Here is an 11,315-nt window from a genome sequence, read left to right as displayed (position 1 = left end):
TGTGTGTGTGTGTGTGTGTGTGTGTGTGTGTGTGTGTGTGTGTGGAGGAGGCTCCCATGGGGCCTGGCAGTATTGCGCTGCAGCACTCTCCTCCTGTGACAACGCCTCCGACGGGACTGGGACAGCTGTGACCAACCTACAGCTTCAGCGGGGATGACAAGCCTTATTAGACACTCACCCCCTCATCACACCCCCCGCCCCCATATCTCTCTCACACACACAGACACACACGTTTTTGCTTTCGCACATACAGAAGGAGACACACTAACATGCAAGTACACGCATTCACACCGAAGGGCACACATGCACAAACACACACAGACGCACACGCACCATTTCCCTTATGCACGTACAAACTGACACCCATCAACATAGGCATAGACTCTTTCGAACAAAAAAAACCTAGTCGTTCACAAACACACACTCTGGAAGCAACGTGAGTCTGTGTGTGCCGTATGTACAAAAAGAGAACCTTGTTGGACAGATTATCCTTGGATAATATCAAATGAAAGAACAAATTCATATGCAACACAACACACGCATTCGCTCACACAGGTATACGAAAGAACAAGGACTCGAGGACACACCAGCACAAGACAATGGGAATGTCATCCCACAATTGTGACAAATCCTCGCACGGAGCCACACAAGCGTAGAACGAGCATGAAACAGATACTTTCTTTTCATTTCATTTATTTAACAGTCACCAGATAAGATACATTCTCTTAAAAAAAGAAATAGACAACAAAATTAATATTTTCTTTTTGAGTTTAAAAACTATTATACAATATCCTCAATATATAGATTTTTGTACAAAATAAAATCCTTCCCGACTGTAAAGGAAGTGTGACGCGGAAAAACAAAGACCAAAAAAAATGCAAAGGAAATTGGAGTTGGCTCACAAACTACCACACTCAGGGGTGACAAAGACCCACCTCTTTCATAAATAAATATGTGTATGATAACATTTGACATTATATATAGCTCTATTTTCCAATATCGGGGCATCACTAAACCTTTTTAGCGCAGGCTATGACAGAGCCCTACCAAGGGGTCCTTTCGCCAAGACCTTCCACACATACTTCACAGACTGAGATTGAACAAGAGACGACATCCTAGAATAAGGATGTTGATCTCGAAGGATAGGTCCTGCTAGTCTGTGCCATACTTGACCTTTGGCTGTAATGATATGCGCCTTGTACGGTGTACATGTTAGGAAATCCCCGGTACGGTGTACATTTTAGGACATTCCTGTTAGAAGCATTCAGTACAGTCCACAGCAGTGTGTCTACTGAGGGAGACAGGGGAGCCGGTTCATGTTCTTTAGGCATCAAACGAACAAAAACTAACTGAATCAGAGTGGGACAACCTGGACTTTGTCCAATAAGAAACACACATTTTCGGTTTCCGTTGCAAAGCGCTTTAAGGCGGTTCGCAATGGTGTGCGGCGTGTGACCTAATGAACATGACCCATGGCTCTCTCCTGTCCCGAGGCTTTGTATGGTGGCTAGAGCTACAGTAAAGAGACTCCCCACATATACACAGACACCGTGGTCCAATTCATGGGGGCTGGTGTAGCCTAGCGTATAGGGTGTGGATCCCGATGTCCGCCTTCACACATCACCATGCCATATACACCCTGTCCCTGTATGTCCCTTCAGAACGTCAACATTACAACGACAACAAGAGAGAACGACGACAAAGGAAACGCGCTGAGCGTGGACATGTGTGGAAGGAAGGTAGGAAGGAACAACAACCCTGTCTGACAGAGATGAATGCCAATCTGATTGGCTGATTGTTTTCGTCGGTCTTTCCTACCCCTCTCCGCCTATATGTACAGTACCTTCTATCAGAGAACCAGTCTCAGCTCAAACTCCCAAAAGGCCCAAAACACAGCCAAGACGACCTCATAACATGTGCAAGGGAACACGAGACACAGATGATGACAACGATTGCTGATGACTTACGACACAAAACACACTACCCGTTTAGGACACACGCGCCCAGAAGGGACGGGGAAAGGGACATGATCATGTGATTATCTTGCTGTCGACCTACTATCAACCTGCGTTTACTTATTTTGTGTGTTTTTGTTTTTGTCCCCCCCCCCCATCGGTGTCCTTTGCAAACAGACAAACACGGACGGTGTTGTCTCCCTCCGGGCCACGATGACTGGGTGTTCATCACGGTGATCAGAACAGCACATTTACGTTAGCGACAACTGCAGGGGTGAGAGAGAGAAAGAGGGAGGGATGGGAGGGGAGGCGTTTAGATCCCCGATAGTGATGCATGGCTGCAGCATCACTTTGGAGATTAAAAGCAAGGTGCTGAATTTCAATCAAGCACAGTTTAATGGGTCGGTCTGAGGGATGATCACTTTGTCTCTGTTGGTGGTGGTGGGGGCTGGGGGGGGCAGAGACAGAGAAAGCAAAGGTAAAGAGAAAAGCTGGCGCCACAAAGTAAAAAATAAACCCTGGTTGAGGCAAGGTGATACACCATTTTCCATTTTGCCTTCTGAATATTCCAAAGATTAATACAATGAACATAATGCGACCAACTAATATAACATACACTTTCACTTGCACAGTAAGGTAAAGCACCAGATTATAGTTTTCAATTAGGTCAGTGAGGAGGCACAGATCATTGTAGGTCTGTCCCAAAATGTATCATTTGATTTAACCTAATACGAGCCAAAGACAAAGAGGCCAAATAACCAATCAATCAGAAATCTTTGATGACATTTTCCCTGCTTCCCACTGACAGTAAACATTGCAGCATAGCAACCCCCATTATAAACATTGCAGCATAGCAACCCCGATTATAAATCTATGCCACAAATGTATCTACAGGTCCGGATTCTTGCACTTTCTTGATTTGTTCAGCAAAATGATATGTCAAATACCGTACCCACCTCGCAAACAGCCAAACTCTGCATGAATTTGTCTGCTACAGTACGTGGCAAGACCTGGGTCCAAATACCATTTGAGATATTTCAAATACGTTTAGCGTTTGCTGTAGTCTGCCATGGAGTGCAAGATAGGCAGGGTTTGCACTTTCGCGACAATTCTATTGGTTCCATTGCGCCAGGCAAACTCAATCGAGCCCAGATAAAGTGTCGGAAAGTATTTTGAATAGTATTTGAACCCAGGTCTGTATGTGAGTGAGCTGTGGAGTCTGACCCACTTGTTTTAAAGTGCTTGGTGAGTTCAGGTCTCATGATAGTAGATGAGAAAGGGACAGGGTTGGGCAACAACACAGTTGAGATTGTCATCACAGTATACAGCTGATGTGAGAAAAACCAATGTGACATCAGCTACAATCTCCAGAGAGAGTCCGGGCAGGGAGGGATAGGACCGGGGCATTTTATAACACAACATAGAAAGGTATAGGGGAGTGAGTGACTGAGTGTTTGTCCCATCTCCTCTGTTTTCAGTCCAGGAATGACACAGTTAAGCACAGTGCTCCCCAACATGTTAGTGGGGAGGGGGTGGAGCCTATCTATCTGAGGGGCAGTGAGGGCTGGCCTGCAGCACTCTCTGTAGTGGAGTCTTTTCCGAGGCCTGCCCTGAAGCACTCTGGGAAATGTCTCAGCCGGGCACCCAGCTCTGGTTGTTGTGGGCTTGCTGAGGGCCTGCCAGTCCACTCATGCCCATCCCCATCCCCATGCCCACCCCCATGCCCAACCCCTGCGCCAGGGAGCTGTCAAAGTTGAAGTCCATTTCCTCTCCGGAGTCCATGATATCGTGGAGGAGGATGGACTCCACGTCGCAGTCCAAGCTCCCGTGGAAGATATCCAGATCCAGATCAGCTGGTAGTCTCTCGTGGGGGTGAGGCTGGTGGTAGGAGCTACCATGGTAGCTGCCTCCTGTGCAGCCTCCCACCATGCCCCGTTGGTGGTGGTACAGTCCACTGCCCATTCCTTGGTGTTGGGGGCTGGGGTAAGTGTTGTGGCAGGGGTGCGAGGGGTGGGGGGCGGTGGCCAGGTGGCAGGAGTCCTGGGGCATCCCCAGCATGCCGGCCGGGTTGGGTGGCAGGGTGGTGGAAGCGGGGAGGTGGGCGTGGGACGGGGGGCTGTAAAGATAGGGGGCTTTGTGGCTGTAAGGCTGGAGGTGGCCACTGCTGATGCGTGGGGCCAGGGCTGGGGCTGGGGCTTGAGTCGGTGTGTGTGTTGTGTGGTTGCTGTGGTTCTGACTGAGGTTGTGGCCAAGATGAGGAGAGTTGTGGTTGTGGTTGTGGTTGTTGTGGTTGGTCACAGGGTTGAGGTTACGACTCTGAGGACCGTTGTGGCCGTTGTGGCTGTGAGCCGAGTTGTGGTTTGTGTGGCTGCCATTGTGACTGTGTGCTGCATGTCCGTTGTGTCCGGAGTGATGGCTGTGATGGGTGGAGCTCACTCCGTTCGTGGAGGGCCCCATCATGGGGTGGGCATCTCTCTCCTGGCCCAGTATTATGTCCTTGGCACAGTACTGCTGTGGCCCTCCGGGGCCTCCTGTCAGCAGGCTCTGCAGGGCGTTGGTCCCTGAGTAGGCCCGCAAGGTGCCGCAGAAGCCAGCCGGCTTATTCTCCTGGATGGTCTGCATGGGCGAGTGGTGGCGCAGCATGCCCATCCCAGCCTGGCTGTAAACCGCGCCGCAGTACGACCCCTGACCTTTAACCCCAGGGTTGTAATGATAGACCGGGGGGAGTTTGTGGCCCGCTGCCAGGTGAGGATGATGATGGTGGTAGCTTTCCTCCAGGAGCCTCTCCTCCAGGCTGATCGCCCCGGTGAGATTAGCCAGCTGGGGCAGCTGCTCCACGGGTGGACAGTGGCCTCCCGCAGCCCCCATGGCAGGGGAGCGGGCACTGGAGGAGGGGGAGGGGTAGAGGTGGGGCGAGGCCGAGCAGGACAGCCCGCCTTCCTCTGACTCCTCCAGCTCGCCCTCGGCCAGGATGGGCGACAATCGCCCGCTCAGGGTCGAAGTGGACGAATTAGCCCGGGAGTGGAGCTCCGTCCAGGCGTCAAACTCTCCTTCCACAACCCCAGCTCCCCCTACGTTGCCTGGGAGAACCTTCCCCGGTGGGCTACCCTGCTCAGGGGAAGCCTGGAGCCCCACTTGAGACCCAGAACCAATCCCTGGCCTGCCCACCCTCTTGCGGCTGACCCGGCCCTTGCTCTTCAGGTACTTGGTGCTGTTGTCCATGGAGACTGTTCGCCGGCGAGGGGCCTTGCCCATCTTGCCCCCCTCAGGGTTGAGCATCCACCAGGAGGACTTGCCCGTGCCTTCGTTCTGCACCCGGATGAAGCGCGTGTGGAGGGACAGGTTGTGTCGAATGGAGTTCTGCAGACATAGATAGATAGATAGATAGATAGATAGATAGATAGATAGATAGATAGATAGATAGATAGATAGATAGACAGATAGATAGATAGATAGAGAGAGAGAGGGGTGGGCGAGAGAGAGAGAGAGATTGATTTAGAGTGCACGTTACATTGTTCATCATATTATGCACATTAGCATTTTCACTGTTTAACACACTGGATCCCACCGCTGCCACCAAATGTCACACTTTAGCTCTGGGTGAGGATAGCGTGTGACTTTCAGGCAATGAGTACTGGTCGCCTTTGTGCGTGTCCCAGTGCGTCAGAACTCCTCATCTGTAGACATCAGCAGAGTCAAGTATGCATATTACCCTTTTTCATATGAAACAACTGTCTATTGGAGAGGAAACTAGAGTTTCAGCGACTTTGACGACGTGCAACCTGCCAATCTGATCCCTAGCCCGCTGCTCCGTATTGATGACTGTTTAAAGGTTTATCTCACACACATCGATGCCACTGGGGAGTGTGTGGATTCCCCTTCCAAGAAGAGCTTCGCTGATCAATACGTACCAGACAGTTTGTGTTTATGCGTATAGAGCTGCTATCAACTCACCATCATGGGTCTACAAAATACTTACTGGTGGTGCCTTTTCTGCCTACTAAACTGTAGACACCAGGGCCCAGTTGTTCTGAAGTTATCTATCCGAATTTCAACTATCGGATGTGATTGAACGCGTAGAAACAGAATGAATAGAATGGGTGTCTTTGTACAATCTATCAGGTGAGAGTGCCAAAGATTGTCTGAACTGAAGACACTACGTCCACTTTATCTCTGTGAAGTGGAGGGTAATCTCCCCCCCTCCTTCTCCTTCCCTCYGTCTCTTTCCTCTCCACTTCTTCTCCTCAGCCTGGTAGATGTACACTAATCCCTGGTTTAATGTGCCTGGCTGGGGCTGGTGTTTGATGTGGCTGCCAGTCTGGCCCGCGCACCAGCCCCCTCTCCCATGGCCTGAATGTGGAGATGGATCGGATAGATTGAGCTAGGAGCTACCAGGGATAACGGATGGAGCTCACCAACCACCTCCTGCCCACACAGACTCTCTCCATCACCGAATTCTCTTTCTGTCTCTCTATAACCCTCTCTCTTTCGCTCCATCACCTTCTCACCCTCTCTCACCCTCTCTCTCCTTTTATCTCTGTCTCTCTTTTATCACCATTCTCTCTCTTTGTAGCCTTCTCTACTCTAAGCTTTCTGCAACTTGTTGCTTCTCTCCTTTCTTTTCATCCTCTTTCCTTCCCTCTCTCCTTCCTCCCTCTCTCCTTCCTCCCTCTCTCCTTCCTCCCTCTCTCCATGTCTCTTGTGTTTGTTAATATGCTGGAATCATTATTTACCGCTGAGAGAATAGATTTTTTTTTTTTTTTTGTCAATTTCTTTCCCACATTTTTTTTGTTGGAACACTTCAAATTCAATGATGAACTCTCAATAGATGACTCTGTTCATTCCCTTTCTCATTCCAAAAACAATTTGTAGGTGTATTAGACTTTTTCTTCAAGGCCAAGTGAAGGCCAAGTGAACAGTAAGACATATTGATTGATTGACAATAGTTGTTCTGTTCTGCTTTGGCTGTAGGCGTTATTCTGAAACTTGAACGGCAAAATGAAACCAAAGCACCTAGTGTGGCTAAGCCTTACATTGGTACTATAGTACTACATTCCATTGTTTCAGATTGAGGTACATGTGGTGTAATTTAAGCGTTCATACTTTCAACGGCACCATTGTGTCGTACATCATTTGTATTCCCGGCGAAGCGGCACAGGCTGAGTACACACAAATCAAATTGTGGCGCACCAACTGAAAAGCGGCGACTGACTGAATCCAGGTGATCTGTGAATGCCTCCCTTCGGTTGTCTCGCCGTGACACCCCGAGCATCGGGTAACCATGGCAACTGTTGGTAAACGTGCAGGAGAGGGAGTATATGATATTGTGGTGGGTAGAGCGGGGAGGCAGGGTAAGGGTAGTGGGGGGATGGGGGGAGATGTTGGTTGTTTGATGCTGCAGCTCTCTCTCTAACTCTAAACAGCCTTTCTTTCATCTGGGCCATGCCAGTCCGTCGGGGATGCCCGGTCGGCGGTAGGGGCGGGCAACTACGTGCCTGCGCCGACTACTACCCTTTTCACACTATCGTGCCAACTGAAACTGTACTGTGTTGGCTCACATATTGTCTTTTCACATTGATCTTTTCAATGTCTCTTCAATCTTTTCCATCCTTTCAAGCAACTATGGTGGATACCTAGCCAGCTCAAACAGCTTGGTTCAGCAAGGTTTGGTCCGGTTATACCTGTCTCTCCCACACCAGAACATTACCTTATCAGATCATAACAAATGTTGCCCATCGGGTTAGATGACAGAATGATTGAAGCCCGAATGAAAATGAACCTCCTTCAATGGGACCAGACCGGTTGAAGTCGCTACTGCATAGGATCTCTGATCTGTTCCGAATGTAGCATGTATGTGTAGCACTCTACTGTAAGTCGCTCTGGATAAGAGCGTCTGCTAAATGACTAAAATGTAAATGTATGATCAAAAAAGTCCCCCGCTATAGACTTGGGAGAGGGATTTGAACATCATCCCCAAGCCCTCTTTATCTGATGAATCCTGAATCCACCTGCTTAAGAGAGATTTAAGAGATTGCCTGCGTCCCAAATKGCTCCCTATGCTCTATATAATGCACTACTTTTGACCAGGGGCCATAGGGCTCTGGTCAAAAGTGGAGCACTATATAGGGAATATGGCGCCATTTGGGACACAGCCATTGCGTGGGTAAGTCGACCATGATGGCGTAGTCAGCTAGCTGTTTGCTTCCTGTTTGCTGGCCTTTCTGTTTTGTTTTCAAACCCGGGGTTTCTCAGTAGTAGTCATCCTGTTTGGGCGKGGGTTTAGGGACTAAGAATAGCCCTGCCAGGTTACAGATGTCCCTCCCTGTGTAGGTGTAGCCTAGCCCTGGCTTCTCGCCCAATCTTGGACTGAGTCAGGAGAAATATGGCCCGGCCCATACCCCTCTCACTCACGCCCCCAAAACAGGCAGTCGCAGGCAGCCGGTGCTAATCCCGCTCCATTCCGAGTAATCCCAGACAATTCCGGGCTAATCCTGGAGTTGATTCGGGGGCACTCCCAGCTGGGCGTCTCACACAGTCCATTGCCAGGTCATGGTGTGCACAGCGAGCAGTCTGGATACGGTATGATCCAATGGGAGGAGGAAGATGAGGGGGCAGACTAAGGAGATTCCTTTGTTAAGCAACCTGTCCATGTAAGACAATGAGACGAAAGGCCATGTAATACAAGGCCATGTAATACAACCACCCTTTCAATTTCCTATCTGACAGAGCTAAGCGGAATGCCTCACTCTGAGTTTGTACTTGAGGGTGGCTTTGTCCATATTTCTCCCCGCGGGTTTACAACAGAATAGAATTTAAAACGTTATTGTCTATTAAATATTCATAAAATGTTTCTGGCTTTCAGGAACGGACAAACGAAGGGTAGCACACAAAAACATACAATGACACGGRACACACATTCCAACCCTTGGTCCGGCAGCTATCTCCTATTGAAATCGGGCCAATTTATACAATACATATTGTGGAAGGCAGAAATAACGAGGTGAAATAGAGAGCTAACACACAAAATGTATTGCCTGATCCCACCCGACTTAAGTAAACAGTAAAAAGTTGTCAAATCAAACTTCTATGAATATGTAACTATCACAGAGTGGGTATTTAAACAACAACAACCAGCGTGCAGTAGCCTTGCACTGTTATTTGTGAAAAGGGCATCTGTCCGATTTATAGAACAACTGTAGCCAGTGGAAGACTGTGTAGCACATAGAAATATGATTACTAGAATGGTAAAGCCACTCAGACCACATCAAGGTCACAGAACACTCATGGGTACATTCAATATGGCAGCCGGTTCACCCATCACATACGTARCATTGACTTGAATGGGAATGTCCTTTCTAGTAATTCTATTTCTGTGGTGTGGCACCCCGGTGGCCCCAGAGAGACAAATCGGCTTGAGCTCAACTCTCATTAGAGCCCACGATCCTGATACCTGACTGACATCTTCTTGATTCGCTCCCCACCAAGCCACTCCACCACAGCACTCGTTGCCCACAGATTAAGCTTAAAACCCATTAGCACCCTCAAATCTGACACGTTCACACTCTTTCCAACACAGGTGGCCTCAGAGCAGCAGAAAGGGATTTTTTTCCTTTTCCGAGACCGGGTACTACAAGACTTCCTGTTTTGGATCGACCGAGCTCTGTTCATGTTCCGAGAATGAACAAAAACAAAACGGGCCCTGGTCATGGTCAATAATTCCCCTCTCTTTCAAACCCTTTAATTTGCCCCTCAGCGTTCTGGCCATTCGCATTGATTCCTGCTCAGTCCTCCCTCCACAGTTTGATTTTGGATCTGGAGTAGGCAGTTCAACTTGGAGAATCGATTCAACTTAATAGCCTTCAATGGTAAGGTTTGGCTTTAGGCACATCAAGGTCTGACTGTCTGTAGGAAGATATTCTATTGGACTAGCTTTGTGAAGGCGACACGGCTCCCTTTCCAATGCCCTTGCCCGAGGGTACCTCCGGCATTGAGTGAGTAGGGTGACAGTGCCCAGTTGCCCAGCCTGGCACAATGCCAATGTGTCCCCTCTGCCGCCGTGTAATTTAAGCGTTCTACTTTCAATGGCACCATTGTGTCGTACATCATTTGTATTCACGGGCGAAAGGCACAGTCTGAGTACACACAAATCAAATTGTGGAGCACCAACTGAAAAGCGGCGACTGACTGAATCTCAGGTGATCTGTGAATGCCTCCCTTCGGTTGTCTCGCTGTGACACCTCGAGCATCGGGTAACCATGGCAACTGTTGGTAAACGTGCAGGAGAGGGAGTATTTGATATTGTGGTGGGTAGAGCAGGGAGGCAGAGTAAGGCTAGCGGGGGATGGGGAGAGATTGGTTGTTTGATGCTGCAGCTCTCTCTCTAACTCTAAACAGTCTTTCTTTCATCTGGGCCATGCCAGTCCGTCGGGGACGCCCGGTCGGCGGTTAGGGGCGGGCAACTACGTGCCTGCGCCGACTACTACCCTTTTCACACTATCGTGCCAACCGGAACTGTACTGTGTTGGCTCACATATTTTCTTTTCACCTTGACTTTTCAGCACAGTTCAAGCAACTATGGTGGATACCCAGCCAGCTCAAACAGCTTGGCTCAGCAAGTTCGGTTCCGGCTTGCTAGTGTAAAAGCTATACCTGTCTCTCCACACCAGAACATTATCTTATCAGATCATGATAAATGTTGTCCATCAGGTTAGATGACAGATTGATTAAAGGCCGAATGAAAAGGAACCTCCTTTAATGGACGAGACCGGTTGAAGCCGCTACCGCATATGATTTCTGATCTGTTCCAAACGTAGCATGGATGATCAAAAAAGTCCCCCGCTATAGACTTGGGAGAGGGATTTGAACATCATCCACAAGCCCTCTTTATCTGATGAATCCTGAATCCACCTGCTTAAGAGAGATTTAAGGGATTGGCTGTGTCCCAACTGGCTCCCTAGCTCTATATAATGCACTACTTTTGACCAGGGGCCATAGGGCTCTGTTCAAAAGTGGAGCACTATATAGGGAATGCGTGCCATTTGGGACACAGCCATTGCGTGGGTAAGTTGCATGATGGCGTAGTCAGCTAGCTGTTTGCTTCCTGTCTGCGGCCTTTCTGTTTGGTTTTCAAACCCGGGGTTTCTTAGTAGTAGTCATCCTGTTTGGGTGTGGTTTAGGACTAAGAATAGCCCTGCCAGGTTACAGGTTTCCTCCCTGTGTTGGTGTAGCCTAGCCCTGGCCTCTACCCAATCTTGGCCTGAGTCAGGGCAAATATGGCCGGCCCATGCCCCACTCACTCATCGCCCCCAAAACAGGCAGTCGCAGGCAGCCGGTGCTAATCCCGCTCCATCCGAGTAAATT

At 49.1% G+C, this 11,315-nt stretch overlaps 1 protein-coding gene across 1 annotated transcript in view; it reads right to left on the bottom strand.

Moving 5' to 3' along the window:
* Nucleotides 1–686: 686 nt before the first annotated feature.
* Nucleotides 687–11,315, bottom strand: part of LOC111965218 (forkhead box protein O6-like) — a 46,496-nt gene continuing 35,867 nt past the window's right edge. The window contains exon 2 of the mRNA XM_023989264.2: nucleotides 687–5,315. Coding sequence (XP_023845032.1) covers nucleotides 3,588–5,315 — 1,728 coding nt within the window. The 3' untranslated portion in view covers nucleotides 687–3,587. The remainder of the gene's footprint in view (nucleotides 5,316–11,315) is intronic.

Source organism: Salvelinus sp. IW2-2015, linkage group LG6.1 (genome assembly GCF_002910315.2).
Source record: "Salvelinus sp. IW2-2015 linkage group LG6.1, ASM291031v2, whole genome shotgun sequence".
NCBI classification, from domain to species: domain Eukaryota; kingdom Metazoa; phylum Chordata; class Actinopteri; order Salmoniformes; family Salmonidae; genus Salvelinus; species Salvelinus sp. IW2-2015.
Note: the sequence above shows the minus strand (reverse complement) of the source record. Positions and strands in the feature narration are given on the sequence as shown.